Source organism: Elgaria multicarinata, chromosome 7 (genome assembly GCF_023053635.1).
Source record: "Elgaria multicarinata webbii isolate HBS135686 ecotype San Diego chromosome 7, rElgMul1.1.pri, whole genome shotgun sequence".
NCBI classification, from domain to species: Eukaryota; Metazoa; Chordata; class Lepidosauria; order Squamata; family Anguidae; genus Elgaria; species Elgaria multicarinata.
Window position 1 is genome coordinate 86,372,280 of NC_086177.1, and position 16,596 is coordinate 86,388,875.

The 16,596-nt window shown below is 43.2% G+C and overlaps 1 protein-coding gene across 1 annotated transcript in view; it reads left to right on the forward strand.

The window, feature by feature from the left end:
- The window catches only part of LAPTM4B (lysosomal protein transmembrane 4 beta), a 55,101-nt gene that overhangs the window by 21,971 nt on the left and 16,534 nt on the right, over nt 1-16,596 (forward strand). Inside the window, exons 3-4 of the mRNA XM_063129894.1 lie at nt 3,896-3,969; nt 5,035-5,157. Of these exons, the coding sequence (XP_062985964.1) occupies nt 3,896-3,969; nt 5,035-5,157 (197 nt within the window). The remainder of the gene's footprint in view (nt 1-3,895; nt 3,970-5,034; nt 5,158-16,596) is intronic.

The window sequence follows — 16,596 nt, forward strand, 5'->3', positions numbered from 1 at the left end:
TACTGACTTCAGAGCCACCAGCCTCCACTGCCTCACAACAAGGCAGTGAAGGTGAAAGTCTGTGGTGTGGTGGTTACTCATGGGAGGGAGGGAGGGGCCAGTAGTGGTCACTGCCACCATCATTAGATTATAAGGGGAGGAGGAGGGCAACATGGATGAAGACCAGACCAGCATCCACCACCAGGAAGCGGGGAGGAGGAGGACCAGGCCACAGTCGTGACATCACAGCTGTAGGGTGGGCAAGAGAGAAGAAATTTCAAGAAACAAAGCTTTATAGTGCTCCAATCAAAACTGTAAAAACAAAAACACAAATTGTCATGGCTGTAATATTTCTGTTTGTATTGATGTCATTAGTAGCCAAGAACATTACTAATATTTGTGTTCCTTAGGAACGTTCTGTGGTGATATCATTTCTGCTTCTGAATGCTTGGCCTGGACTCACTTTCCATTACTTGTCCAATGTCAATTTATTTAGTGTAGTTTGGGGAATCAGTTTTTGGAAATAAAAATCACCTGCCTCCCTGTGCTTGCTCCAGGCCACTGCATGCACTGCCTAGAAAATAATAGTTCCATAATGCTGGTTTTTGGCTGGGGTGTCTTGCTTTGAGTCTTATGCCAGAAGAACATGGATGCAATATCACTGCTGCCTCAGCCCTTAAAGTTTTAAAGATGAGAAGATCAGTGGTCATGTTCCTCTGCAGCTGTCTTGCAACTAGCAACTGGCAATGGATGTCTTCACAAACAACAAAATTGGTTATGTAGAAGGCGTATGAGCTTAGAAAATTAGAGTAACCCACCCCTCTCCAGATCACTGCATGTAGTGATAGCACACATGGCATATGCACTTCATGTGCATGTTAAAGAAGCCAACATGTTGCAACCACTCAACATGTCGTACACACCATGGAAAATCCGTGTATATAGTTGGCATACATGATGATCCTCACATGAGTTTTACACTCATTCCTGTGCCAGATAGATCAATTGATTATGATCATAGATCAGACATTGCATGTACCATACTTCAGTAACTGCACACAGCATACATAATTATACAGAAAATCAAAGGACTTAACATGGCCCCAGAGTATTAGCCTGATGGAATAGTACTATTTTACTAACTGTTTGCAGCAAGTTCTAGCAGCTGCACAAAACCTAGAAACCTTATCTATGATCTGAGAATTTCTCATAGAACATAAGAAGAGCCCTGCTGGATCAGACCAAGGGTCTATCTAGTCCAGCATTCTGTTCAGTGGCCAACTAGCTGTTCACCTGGGACCCACAAGCAGAACACAATTGCAATAGCGCCCTCCCATTCATGTTCCCCAGGAACTGGTGTATAGGCTTACTGCCTCTACTACTGGAGGTAGCACATAGCTACCAAGACTAGTAGTCATTAATAGCCTTTTCCTCCAGGAATTTATCTACTCCCCTCCTTTTAAAGCTATCCAAATTGGTTGCTATCAATACAACTTCTGGTAGTAAATTCCATAGTTTAACTATGCACTCTGTGAAGAGTTACTTCCTTTTATCTGTTCTGAAACTCCCACCAATCCGCTTCATGGGATGACCCCGAGTCATCCCAATAATTTCCACCACCCCTCCATCAAATTCCTGTGCAGAAATGTCCTCTGTATAAGAATTTTATATGTGAAATAACATTTACCTCCAAACTCTTAATGTCTAACTCATCCAATCCTGACTGTGAAGAGCAGGCCACATAAGTTTATAGAGATAATAGTACTTACAAGAATTGTTGAAAGACCAAGAACTTCAGCATTCTCTGTGGTTTATTTAACTTGTTAATTCATTAGTAAAATTTAATGTGTTGCTCATGAGTTTAATGGCAGCATGTCGATTGTGTGATTCTGTGGTTCAGTTGGTGCTGATACCCTGCTTAGCCATTTGGGATGCTGGGACTTACTTTTTTTTTTTTAGGGCAAGATCCATGCAGAATAAATTATAGTCAGAACTAGGTTTGGGTGATAAATTTGGTTTGTCAAGGTTTTTTTTTTTAAATGGATATATGCTATTCACTCCACCTGAGCTTTTCATTGAATTGTGACTGAGTTGCATATTGATATCCTCATTTTTGCAAGCTTTCTGATGCAACTCATTTCAGGGGGGAAACATGCATAAAAATTGGTCATGTTGAGTATATTGGAAGAAGATATGTGCACAAAATTGAATTTCAGGAATGTAAAGTACCTGGAAAAGGAATGTTTTTTTTTTAATATAAGCACAAAAATATGTACTTTAGGAAAAACCCATATGCACAAAATACAGATTTCTGTAAGTTTTTTTTTAATTGCCAGGTTGTGCGGAAGCGGATAGAATGAGCTTGAACATAAAAATGAAACAATCTCGGCAAGACCAAGATTGACAGATTCTTCCATTCCTAGTCAGAACCCATTTTTACATTGGAATGAGAATGTGTGTGTGTGCTGATCTGAGAGAAGAGACTGGGAAACAAAGTTGGAACATGAGATACAAGTAGAGATCGTTATTTAAGGGAAAGGATTTGGAAACAGCGCTGGACTGATTTTTATTATTTATGTATTATACTTATATTTCACCTTTTTTCCTCCTGCAAAGCCATCTTACTTAGTCATCCTTCTCTCCCTTTTTATCCTCACAACAACCTTGCGAGGTAGGTTATGATAAGAGCCTGTGACTAGCTCAAAGTCAGCCAGTGAGTTTCATGCCCAAGTGGGGTCTTAGAACCTGGATCTCCCCAGTCCCAGTCCAACACTTTAACCAGTACAGCACACTGGCTGTGTAGATTAAGGCCCCTGCCAGGATAGTGTTGATGTATAAACCTGTTATGAATCAAGTGTAAAGGCTGACTAGACAAGGTTGGGAGCGTAAGTTAAAGTGTGCGTGGTCTTGTTCAAGCCAGAGATTAATGAATCAGTAGCTTGTGTACATCTTGAAATAGCTGGACACAGAGTTCCAAGGCAGGACACTTCCTAAACTCTCCAGTCCTCCAGCAGAGGTTGCTCATGCCTCAGAGGAGTGCTGATGCTATTGAAACTGAAGGAGAACCAACAAGGCCTGATGCCATTTATAATGAAACCAAATGTTGTGCCTGGCTTGAGTTTTGTAACTCTTTTTGGAAGGGAGAAGAGCCTTCCTTAAGAAGAAAAAACAATAACCTGAATCCTATGCCCTGAGATACTGCCATGATACATAATCTTACTTCTGTCAACCGAACAGTTGTGATTCAAGTTTTGAATGTTTTCATTAAGAGCCTGTCTGCATCATCACACAGGGGAAATTGCGTTTGCTTACCGTCGCTTCTCTGCCCACGCGTTTGTCCCTCACCCTCATTACTTCCTCCATTGAAAGAGGAAGTAAACAACATGCACCATTCTGTGGGCTGTTTTGATTCCGCTGCTTCTGCACACAGGAGATAGCGGCAACTTCTGTCTTTAAAAATAAGTCGGACTTACTGGGGTGGTTTTTTGTCACACGAAGAAGGCTAGAATGAGTGGGAGGCAGACGACATCATGAGAGAGACCTGCAAAAATCCGTGAGTGCCCAGTAACGAGCATGCAATAAAATGTGCAATAAATCACTCATTTGATGGAGCTGAATAATACCCTATTTCTTCGATTCTAAGATGCACTTTTTTCCTCATATAAACATCTCTAAAAATGGGGTGTGTCTTAGAATCGCGGGTGTGTCTTAGGGGTTTTTTTTCTGCTGGCGGTACTGAAATTAATGTGCGTCTTACAATCGATGGCATCTTACAATCGAAGAAATACGGTAGTCACAGCTTTTCTTTGCTACATCCCAAAAAACATTGGGCGACGGTGTACTGAAGGAATAAGGGGAACAGACAAACCAGCTGCCCATGTACCTGTACTGATTGGTGTTTTGTTTTGTTTTTTAGATATGTGCATTGCCACTGCGATTTCTCTTCTCATGATCCTCATCTGTGCCATGGCCACATATGGTGCATATAAGGTAATGCATGATTTATGGCATCTTCTTCTGTCTTAAATCGTCTTGCTTGAAAATTAACTAAGCCTGGTTCTTTCTGAGACCGAGCAGGTTCATGGGAAAATAACTTTATTGCTGCTTGTAATGTATTTGTCATACAAAATTGCCAGGATGCTGCTGCTGAAGAAGGGATCATCATGGCAATTTACACCTGACATTAAATGCATGTTCATATGTACATATGGGAGCCTATATAATTTAAAACACCTTAATACTGCAGGTGACCAAATTCATTGTCAGAGTGGGGAACCTCAGGCCCGGGGGCCAAATATAGTCCTCTGAGAATCTCCAGATAACCACTTCTCTTTCCTCTGGTTCCATCTGCTTGGTACTGAGAATAGGCACCACTTTATAGTTTTAAAAATGTTAGGTTTGGTTTTGGAAAATGAAGGTTAAATGATAATTTTTAGTCCAGCTATGGAATAGTCACTTTCATCCTACTCATCTACATTTTTTTAAGTGTCAAAGATAAGAACTGTGGATACATCATGAGCAAATGCAAGACACACACAAAATAAATTAATATTTATTCCACTCAAATATTGGGTGTCCTAGGCTGTTGGGAAAATGTAAATCCCACCCCACACCCTTCACAAGACTCACACACATCATTAGAATTAGTAGATATTTGCTTGGCTGTATGTCAATGTATCGCAGTTTTATCAGGCATTTTCATCCCGTGAAGAATATTAATAAAAGTGTTTAGTAGATTGGGCATGCTGTGTTGGTTCTTCAGGATACAAGATAACAAAATAGGTAAAGTTTAAATGATGTATTTTGTAGAACTAACATAAAACTAACAAAATATATCCATCGGTTTTCCATCTTCCTCCCAAGGGCAGAACTCCACCCATGTGTAGCCTGGATCCAGCTCATTGATCTACTCTGTATCTCTTCGTTTTTATAATTTGGTTCTTTTTAAGTTGTAAGACAGTTTTGAATTATTTTTGAAAAGTGGTTAAAATGTATTAAGATTATATAGCTAAACATTAACATTCTCTTGTCTCTCTCTTTTTTTTAAATACGTAGCAACATGCAGCTTGGATCATTCCTTTCTTCTGCTACCAAATCTTTGATTTTGCACTCAACACTTTAGTTGCTATCAGTATCCTAGTTTATCCGAACACAATTCAGGATTACTTGAGGCAACTGGTAAGACATTTCTTATTCACTCTTTTATTTATTTATTAGTGAATAGACATGGCATCGCACGAGTTGGAATAGCACCAAGTATGACTAAATCTGGATTCAGTCTAATATTTTAAAGCTGAAGCTGATCCCAGGCAAGCTAGCCGAGATGAAACAAGGGACAGAACAAGATTTGGATGAGCCATGGCTCCTATCTACCATGGTTTGGTTTTCACAAAAACGCTGGGCATTCTCAGACTTTGCTCCTGATGGGACTGAATGCTTATGCGAGGTGTAGGCAACCTAGTATCCTCCAGATGTCTTGGAATACAACTCCCATCTGCCCCAGCCAATATGGGCAATGGGCAGGGATTATAGCAGTTGTAGTCCAAAATATCTGGAGGGTGCCAAGGTGCCTACTTCCTGATCTGTGTAAAAGCCAGCGTTGGCCAAAATGTTCCTCTTCACTGTTCATTTTTCTGCATTAGCAAAAATCAGGTTGTAACATAAATGTGGCAAGAGAGTGTTAAAGGCAAAATCAGGTTTTTTTCTGCACTGCTTTACTGTGCCATGTTTTTATACCAGAGAATGCAGTACATACATTTAAAATAAAATAAAATGTAAGCCTGTCATGTGAAGTTCATGCAACTTGTGTTTCATGTGATACTTTGGCCTAATCTACACCAGCCAGGATATTGGACTATGAAAGCGGTATGAAAGCAGTATATAAGAGGCAGGAACCACACTTCTGCTTTACAGCGGTATGGAAGTGCACTGACAACTGTTGGGGCCCACTGACACGTACCATATACCACTTTCATACTTGTATATCCTGCTTGGTGTGGTCCTGCCTTTTATATACCACTTGCATAGAGCTTTCATAGTACAATATCTTGCTTGGTGTGGATCTGGCCTAAGTCAGAAGGGGCTGTAGCTCAGAGGTGGAGCACCTGCTTTGCATGCAGGAGGACCCAGGTTCAGTCCCTGGCATCTCCAGTTGGGAGAAAGATTCCTGCCTGAAACTCTGGAGAGCCATTGCTGCCAGTCAGTGTCGACAATACTGGGCTAGATGGATCAAGGGTCTGGCAGAAGAAGGCAGCTTCCTTTCTCTACCAGGGGAATGTGCTGCATTACCTGGTTGTGTGAATTGTAAAAGCAAAAGCCTGAGAAAGTGTTAACTTGAAAAACTAAGTTCTTGCCAATGGGATCTGTTGGCCCTCATCATATGAAGAATCTAGTTCATAGGTGCTTTGAATTTAATAGTGTGATACTGGAATGCAAGTATTTTTCAAAACGCTTTGTCCAGGTTTCTCTTCTTCCTGCAGCAAGCATTTTGAAAAAGGGAAATAGCTCTAACCCCTTAGAGGACTGGAACAGATTAGTGGTTTTGCTGAGCTTGAATCCTGGTTATTCTCTTCTGACAAAAGACTTGAAAAGGCTTCATAGGCTTAAGGTTTTGTTTGTTTGGTTGTTTTACAGTAAGTGCATGAAATGCATTACTCAAAGAGCACTTTTACTAATGGTCGAGGGACATTGACAAGTCAAAAACCTGCGTATGTCAAGTTTGTCTCTTCCTTTTGCTTACGATGTTCATGTTCAGATGTAGGTTTTACTTCATTAAATTTGTAGTATGTTCTGGATGGCCCAATCTCGCCAAAATGCATTCCGGGCATGCTGTAAACCAGTTGCAGCTTCCAAAAAGTCATCCAGTCCATGAGGCCCTGAATGTACAGACACTGGCCATGAGTGAGGCAACATGCTAATGCATATGGGTCGATTGCTCCCACTTCGATCCTCCTACCAGTGGGCATGGCTAAACAAGCCAAGGACACCCCATTCTTGGCTTGGTTAGTGTTACATCTGAACTGGGAATTCTGGCATGTTTATCCCAGAGTCGTAAGCCAGAGTCATAAGCCAGAGTGTGTTTTAGGTTGCCTCTCATTGGAATTTTCCACCCATTACCAATAGAAATACTAGGAATCTTGGAAGCTGCCTTGTACTGAGCCAGACCATTGGTCCATCTTGCCCAGTATTGTCGTCACTGACTGGGAATGGCTCTCCAGGGTTACAGACAGAAATCTTTTCCAGCACTACCTGGAGAAGCCAGGGATTGAACCTGGGACCTTTGGCATGCAAAGCAAGTGCTCTACCACTGAGCTATGGCCCCAATATTTCCCCTCTCTGTGTTTTGTCTAAGCAAGTGTACATTGCAACTTCCCATTTGATACTGTATTTAGGCAGCAGCTGCTGTGAGATCCTCAGACTTCTTTCTAGTCTATCTCTTTAGTGGATGAAAATTGCATTAACAAGGCATCCATTAATTTCAATATGTCTTGCACTGCAAAGGAGATAGTCCAGAGCATTTTGTTCAAGTGTCACCAACACCATAAATTGAAGTGTAACAAATGCATTTCTTAAAGTCTTTTGCTCCGTGAGCTGCTATATTCCCCAACAACAGCATTCCACCCCTCCTCCCCAAGACAGGTTTTATAGAAGCCGTTTTTAAAATAGCCATGTTTCCATGCCTGTGGCTTAATTCATTGTGCATACTGAATCAAATGATAGAAAATGTAAGTGTTTAATGTTGTGTTTGCGACTGAACATGTAGCAGAGCTTTAGCAAGGATAATAAATGAGGATTGCCTTAGGGCAACTTCCATTCAGTCACGGGATTACAAGACATGATGATGTGCCACTTGTTTGCTGCAACATCTTAACATGAACATTAAAAAACAAGCAAACACAACCAGTGCTTTTCATTCCAGTTGCACTAAGCTGAGTCAGAGCGCTGCTTCAAAAGGTCTGGGCCAAATCTATACCAAGCAGGATGTAACACTTTGAAAACGGTTTGAAAATGGTATATTGAATATGTCCTGGGCCTAAACAGTTGTCAAAACCATTATAAACCATTACAAAACAGTAGTGTAGATCCTGCCTAGGATAAAAGATGCTATCTAAAGCAGCCTTCCCCAATTTGGTCCCCTCCAGATGTGTTGGACTTCACCTCCCATCATCCCCAGCTACTGACCCGCTGGCTGGGGATGCTGGGGTGTGTTCTCCAACACAGAACTACATTTCCCAGAGTTCTTTGCTGTGAACTCCTAACAACATGAATGGAAAATCTGCATCTGTCCAGATGTTCCTGGACTACAGCTCCCAGTGTCCCTGACCATTGGCCTTCCTGGATGGGGCTGTCGGATGTTGGTGTCCAACAACATCTGGGGAGCTGCATTACAGGTTGCTAGAGTGATTTTAATACTCTAAACAATATTTCTACTCATGGTTTCCTTCCCCTCTCCAAGCTTCAAATCAAACCGGTACCTTTATTTAATTGATCTGAAGAAATTCTATAGATAGTTAGTTATACAACAGCACTGCCAGTAACATTTGCATCAAAAATATTACTTCATGTGTTTAACATGTGGACCTGTTGCACATCTGGACTGTCCAAATGTCCAGCTGCAAGTAATTCACAGCTTCATCTGTAGTATAGATGAAGAACTTACTGTTTTGGTTTTGGTGTTTGTTTTTTTCCTTGTTCCAGCCAGCCATTTAACACAATGTGAAATTTGGCAATTGCTGCATCTTCTTGAGTTCTGATCTTGGTGCAAGTGTTGCTATTTGAGAAGCTTAAAACACCCACACACCTCCACGTAAAGGTTATGGAATCTTGGCATTAGTTCCCTAGGGAACTACGTGGATGGTAGAAGGTCCTGCTGCTCCACTGGGGATGCACAAAGAACGTTCAACTGCATTTCCCCAGCACCTTGCTGAATTTCTCCTTTCTGTTATTCTACTGTGCTGTGAAAGGTTCATCTACTTCTTAAACATAACTTCTCTCATATACTTTACCAGAAGCATGATTAGAATAACAGTCTTCAAGATATACGTGTGTGTGTGTGTGTGTGTGTGTGTGTGTGTCAGAGACAGAGAGAAAGAGAGAGAAAGAGTTTCACTCACCCTTGCGCACTTCTAGCACCAATTAAAAAAGATCCTTCTTACAACTTGTGTCCCCCTAACTCTTGAGCTATCAGTCACGTCCCTTCAGGCCTCTCTCCTACAAAGGTGTTCCCTTAAACAGCAGCAAATGGTCAAGACCTCCTAAGGTGTGGGAAATTTGTATGCCAGGCTAATCATGTCCTGCTTGTGGGCTTCCTATTGGGGCATCTGGTTGGCCGCTGTGCAGTCAGAATGCTGGACCAGTTAGGCCTTTGGTCTGATCCAGCATGGCTCTTCTTATCTTCTTATGAGGTCTGAAGGACAAGATTCGAAAGGTGTTGGAAAACCCAAATGCAAGGCATGGAATATCTGAAAGGTAATTTCTGGGGAACTCCGTGCTGAGGCTTTGCAGCTACAGCCTCTTGCCAGAAGTTGCGTGAGAAGAAATGATTATCGGGGCTGCTGCTTTACTTCTGAAAGAAATAGAAATGCTCCAATGAGTCACATCCATGTCTGAAGTAACATGAAAACTACAATGCAGGTGCCTTTTCCTCTAACAGGAGGACTGTCTAAGGCAAAGGTTATCACAACAAAAGTGCCTTTATTGCATTCTTGCTGCATCTCAAAAAGTTCACTTTCAGTTATAGCAGCTAAATGCATCTGCATGATTACAGCTGCCACTTGGTGGGCATCATGAGGAAAATATTAATTTCAATCCACTGTCCACCAGAAGAATACCTGAGTTTCATTCGGCTTCACACCTTGGATAGCTCCTTTTGAGTTCTGACTGGTTCTGGCTCAAACTCGGTGGATTCACTGCCCCATAGGCATTGGAGCCACCAGCCTCCACTGACTTCAAAATGTGGTAGCCAGCCGTGCTGCAGTTGCCCCGGCCCCTGCTCACTCTATTGAGTGGAGCCCTGTACCTCTGCCCCAAAGTCCTGCCCCAATGGTACCACTGCCCCCCATTCCCAGTCAGGAGAAAGTAATACCAATATTTTTGATATCTGGGAATGTGGAAGAGCAGAACCTGTTATATAACATGCTTCCATGTTTAGATAAATGGCTACGGGTTCTATAATACCAAGTGTATAACTTGACCAAATTGTAACTTCCACCACCTACTGCTTTGTTGCTATGTAAAGATTTCAGAATAATTACAGTTGGTCAGTTTTATTGGAAACTTTGTTACTTAATTGTAGTGGCATAAGTAATTTCCCAGAGTGTCCATGATCCTCTTAAATGTCATTTTTATTTAGTAATTGTCCATGGATGGTCATGGTGGTAAAAGAGCGGCATAAATATTAAGGGTGCAGTATTTAGTCCATTACTCTATTAAAGTGATCAATTTTAAAACATTAAGGTTTAATGGATTAATAGGTGCCCCTAGTTGATCAAACTGCAGATTTTTAAAAAAGTAACCATTCTAAGATGCCTTTAACTGCCATCATATAAAGCATTCCTGTCATATGAGGGAGAACAAGGAATGTGACACAGATATGAATCATCTTAATTAAGCACTTTTCTACACAAGGCTGTTTTCAGCTGTTAATCTGCTATATCTGCTTTCGGTTTTGTCACAAAATTGAGATCCAAGGATTGCACAGAGTTTCCCTTCCTGCTTAATAACCTCTAGGTGACACGGTGGTATAGGGGAATAGACAGAAAGCTACATAAGTGAAGGCGAGTTTTTTCACTTTCACAATTGAATGCCACATTTTCTCTTCCCTAAAAAAAACTTGCCAAAAGTGATCATTAGATATAGCAGTGAATATGGAGGGTCTTGACATTGTCTAAAGAACCCATAAACAACCATAAGTAGGGAATGTCAAGCGCATGCTAAATGCTTCATGTAGAAAAGGTATAAGAGGCAGAGTAATCCTATTTGGGTGCAAGGGGAGAATAGAATCCTTGTAAGCCCTGCTGGCTCACACTGGCCAGGGCAGAAAGTAAGGGTGGGGGTTTCCTTCCCCTTTTTTGTCCTTTTTAAAAATCTACTTTATTTTTTCTGCCTTTGACCCCAGTTATTCACTATACTAGCTGCAGGACTGGCATAGTTTTTCTCCCTTATCAAGGGAACAAGGCAGCTTTGGAATTTGTCGATCCGAGGCTGCCTTGGTCCCCAAACACCCCTTTCAACGTGGTCCCCAAACACCCCTTTCCTCCACTACTGGTGGTGGTAAATTCTGCCATTATACTGGGGGCTCCTCCTCCAGTACCAACCTACTGGCACTGCCACAAATCGTACAGCCTGTGGGAGATAGTACTGGACCTCATAGGAGGAGATCTGATCTCGGATTTCCCTCCCTGTCCCCATGGAGCTTTCTGCAGATCTTCCCTCTCCGATGTCAGAGAGGGGCATAAGCTGGCAGATCAGTGGTGTGGAGTGAGAGATGTGCTGGGTGTGCAATATTCAATGCCCTCCTAACTCCCTGCCACACCCCGAACACATGCGGTGGGGATTTAGACCAGTTCAAGAGCTGCTCTTAATGTTTCCCTCCTGTACGCAATGGGAGGGAACTGATAAAGAAGGAAGAAAGGAGCAGCAGATGTCACTTTTCCCTCCTTTTTGCCTCCCTGGCAGGAGGAGATCTTCATGTGTTCTGACCTCAAGCATTCCAACTAAACAATAGGATTGTCCTTTATTCAATCAGCAACAACTGAAGTGATTGATTGACTAAGATTTCTTTGGTTGGCAATCAGCTCTGATAAATAGGAATCTTAAGAGTCATTTTTCTGTTGCTGTTAAATGCTTTTGGCTTTTTATGAGGAACAAACTACAGCCCAGCTTCCTGGCTGATAACAGAGTGGGTTAATGTTAGACTGGAATGCTTCACAAAGTATGGGAACTCTAGTAAATTATCTTATGTTACTTTCTGAAAAGATATGGCTGCATCCTCAGGAAAACTATCCATTTCTGAAAAGTGAGGGGGGAAATGTGACAAGCAGAACCATTCTCTCAGAGAAAATATTTAAAGAGAGAATCTGGAATCAATTTCAAATTTGAGCTCTTCTTCATCTAAGATACTTATGGATTGTTAAATGAACATGTAAGAGGAACTGCCAGAAATACAGGAAAATTTGTCCCCTGTTGACATTCCTTTCAATGACTTGCTTTATTTTATTATTTTACTAAAGCATGGTTCACAAGGCCTTCTCCCATCCCTCTTATCTTTGCACATAGGGTTGTCAGACCTTATTTGTGTATAAGGTAGCCATCCCCAATCTGATACCTTCCAGACTTTTGACACTGTAACACCCACCATTCCTGACCATTGGCCATGCTGCTTGCGGCTAATGGGAGTTGAAGTTTGAAATATCTGGGAGTGTCTATATGATTGCCACATTAGTAGGTGATTCCCTCCAAACCCCACAGCATCGCTGCTGTGAGGTAAAAACAAAAACAAAATAGACAGCAAGAGAGAATGTCAAGCCCGCCCCATGCCCTGTATTCCCATGCTTACCCAGAGCTACGCCCATTTGTGGATAACCCAAAGTGAAGCTACTAGATGCAAGAAACAATGTGGTGAACTCAGAGCTAATTGAAAAATCATGGTAAATTGGCACTTTGAAAATGTGCAGTTTCAGGGAGGGGAGCCCGAACTGGTTGCGTGTAGGTGCCCTGCATCATATAAACTATGCAGCACCACTGCGCAGCTACTTTGGGTTTAATAGAGATTATAGACATCCCCTGGAGAGCACATCTTGGGAAAGTCTGCCCTGTAGCTATTAAAACAAATGCCTGCCAATTCCTTTTCCAGAGCCAATGCTATTCTGGTCAAGCTACTCCGTGTTGGAGTTTCTATCTCTGAATCCTATGCTGACCTGACAGAAGGACCAGAATTCACCCTTTCCTCTCCACTCTGTCATCTATTTCTCAAAAATCACGTCCCATCAAAAAAAAAAGGCTGCTACAATTTTACTCATATGGGAGAGATCTATCCTGCCTTTCCTCCATGAAACATAAGATGGCAAGCTTGGGTTCCTAGACAGTCCCCTATCCAGGCCCTGAAGTTCCAGGCCTGTTTACCTTCAGCAAGGTGGCTGAGTCATGTGCCTTCAGAACAGGGGTAGCAAACCTGGTGGCCTCCAGATGTTTTGGACTACATCTTCCATCAACCTAGCCAGCTTAGCCATTGGTAAAGGATTGTGGGAGTTTTTGCTCCAAACACCTACCTCTGCTTTAGAACATGTCCTGGGATCAAGGTGCGATATGTGTGTGCCAAGTTGTGAAATGGGACGTGTGCCTTTCGAGCGTAGCGTGAGGATCTTAGCACACATGACTAGACACATTCAGTTTGCATAGTTGGGGTTGGATTTCAGATTCACGCACCTGAGAGCCAGTGTGATGTAGTGGCTAAAGTGTCAGACTGGGAGTCGAGAAATCAGGATTCTAGTCACCACTCAGCCATGGAAACCCACTGGGTGACTTTGGGCCAGTCACAGGCTCTCAGCCCAACCCACCTCACAGGGTTGTTGTCTTGAGGATAAAATGAAGAGGAGGGGGATTATGCATACTGCTTCATGTTCCTTAGAGCAAAAAGTGGGATATAAACGCAATAATAATAATAAAAAATAAACACAATCTGTCCTGCTGTAATGACATCCAGTGTGTTAGTAACCAGTGAAGTGTATTAATTAACAGATGAAAAGGTTGCCGGAGTGGTGGAGGGGAATGAAATGATTTTTCTGTTTTCATGCCATTTTTTTAAACACAAAACGCAGAGATGATTGCCTTCCAGCGAAGGCAACTATGTATTCACAACAAAGTGAAAAGTGATCAAAATATCAGTTCAGCAGAAGAACAGAATAATAAAGAAGCGGAAAGCATTGTTGCGTAACATTTATCTCCAATCTGTTACTCACCATCTGGTGGGATTAAACCATCGGAACACTTCAGTGACATTCCAGATGAAGAAAATGTCTTGCCAGCAGCTGGCAAAAAAGAAATTCAAGCAGAAGAGTATATTTCTCTTGATTTATGCCTGAATGAACCTGACAATAATGCCAAAAAAATAATAGTGGTCTCAGAATATCTAAGAAGGAAAAGGAGCTCTTCTTCCCCATTTCCACCCCTGTAATTGGAAATGTAATTGGAAAGAGCTTTTGTGGATTCCATAAAGAAGAAGAAAAAAGATTGCATTGAGTTGTTACATACATATTAAATTGATATCCCATCTTTTCTCCAGGGAACTTGGCATGAAATGCATGATTCTCCCCCTCTATTTTATCCTTTCAACAATCTTCCTTGTGAACTAGGGGGCTTACTATACACACTCAAAGCCCTATGATGTAGCCACATATTCACAGCCACCGTGGAGCTTTTCCACAAAGCTATGCAGAAAAAAAGTTGGGGACTTACCCTGACTTTCTCTTTGGGAGCGAGGTCATCCCAGCTCTTCCACTGTCTGACCTCACTCCATGTCCGAGCCAACAGGCAGTCCTGGCAGAGGGCGATTGGCAATTGGTCGCTAGAAACCAGAAAGGGGGGGGGCAGCTCCAGTATCCGGATGACTGCTGGAAACCCCACACTCCCTCCTTAGTGTGGTGATTACCCAATGACACCCCAGGTTTGGGGCAAGGCACACCAATTGAGCACCATGAAGATAGCCCCTAGATTATGTTGAGGTACAGTGACTGGCTGAAGGTCTTCATGGCTGAGTGGGAATTTGAACCTAGGTCTCCCCAGTTTTAGTCCAACACCCTGACCGCTACACCACGCTGGCTCTTGTATATCAGCATCGCTTTATATGATGCATATGTAAGATGCCACAGCATGAGCAAATAAAGGAACTCGATGGAGCTTTCAGTAGCTTTTTGCAGCCTGATGCCTTTTAGACGTGTTGAACCAGGTGGTTCCGGGTGGTTCACGGCCTGTTACACTCTGGGCCAGGGCGAGAGATGGTGGAACCCTTGGTAGCACGCTGTGATGAGTTTGCATGGCACTTTGAAGATAAAGTCGCTCAGATTCGTCATGAATTGGACACCACACTTAATGCAGCTCCACTAGTAGAGGCGTTCAGAGCGCCGTCCGGTTCAGTTTTATTGGATGAGTTTCAGTTATTGAGGCCCGAGGATGTGGACAAGGTGCTTGGCCAAGTCCGGTCGACCACCTGTGTGCTTGACCCTTGCCCCTCGTGGCTCATTACATCAAATAAGGAGGGGATCGCCGGTTGGGTCCAGGAGGTTGTAAATGTCTCCTTGAGAGAGGGAGTGGTGCCGGCCTCTTTAAAAGAGGCGGTAATTAGACCACTCCTGAAGAAGCCTAATCTGGACCCGGAGGATGTTAACAACTACAGGCCGGTGGCTAATATCCCTTTCCTGGGCAAGGTGCTTGAGCGGGTGGTTGCAGGACAACTCCAGGCACTCTTGAATGAAACGGATTATCTAGATCCATTTCAATCGGGTTTCAGGCCTGGTTTTGGAACGGAAACTGCCTTGGTCTCCCTGTGGGATGACCTCTGTCGGGAGAGAGACAGGGGGAGTGCGACCCTGTTGATTCTCCTGGACCTCTCAGCGGCCTTCGATACCATCGACCATGGTATCCTTCTGGATAGGTTGTCTGAGCTGGGAGTTGGAGGTACTGCGTTGCAGTGGTTCCGCTCCTACGATTCCAGAAGGTGGTGCTGGGGGATTATTGCACTGTGCCGTGGCTCCTAAGCCATGGGGTTCCACAGGGCTCTGTCTTATCCCCTATGCTGTTTAACATATACATGAAGCCGCTGGAGGAGGTTATCCGGAGATGTGGACTGAGGTGTCATCAATATGCGGATGATACCCAGCTCTACCTTTCCTTTTCATCAAACCCAGGTGAGGCAGTGACTGTTCTGAACCAGTGCCTGGGCACGGTAATGGACTGGATGAGGGCTAACAAACTGAGACTCAATCCAGACAAGACGGAGGTACTGTTAGCGGGTGGTTCATCTGTCCGGCGAGGTGATGTTTGCCCTGTCCTGGACGGGGTTGCACTCTCCCTAAAGGATCGGGTCCGTAGTTTGGGGGTGCTCTTGGATCCGGAACTGTCACTTGAGGCACAGGTGAACTCAGTGGCAAAGAGCACCTTTTATCAGCTTAGGTTGATATACCAACTACGCCCTTATCTGGACAGAGATAGCCTAGCTACAGTTATCCATGCTTTGATAACCTCTCGCTTGGATTACTGCAATGCGTTATACATGGGGCTGCCTTTGAAAACAGTCTGGAAGCTTCAGCTGGTACAAAATAGGGCAGCCCGTTTACTAACAGGGACTGGCTGACGAGATCACATTACACCAGTCCTTTTACAACTTCATTGGCTGCCAGTCCAGGTCCGGGCCCAATTCAAAGTGCTGGTATTGACATTTAAAGCCCTAAACGGTTTGGGGTCAGGTTATCTGAAGGAACGCCTCCTCCCATATGTACCTACCTGGACCTTAAGATCATCTACAGGGGCCCTTCTCCGTGAGCCCCTGCCAAAGGAAGTGAGGCAGGTGGCTACTAGGAGGAGGGCTTTCTCCGCTGTGGCACCCCGGTTGTGGAACGAGCT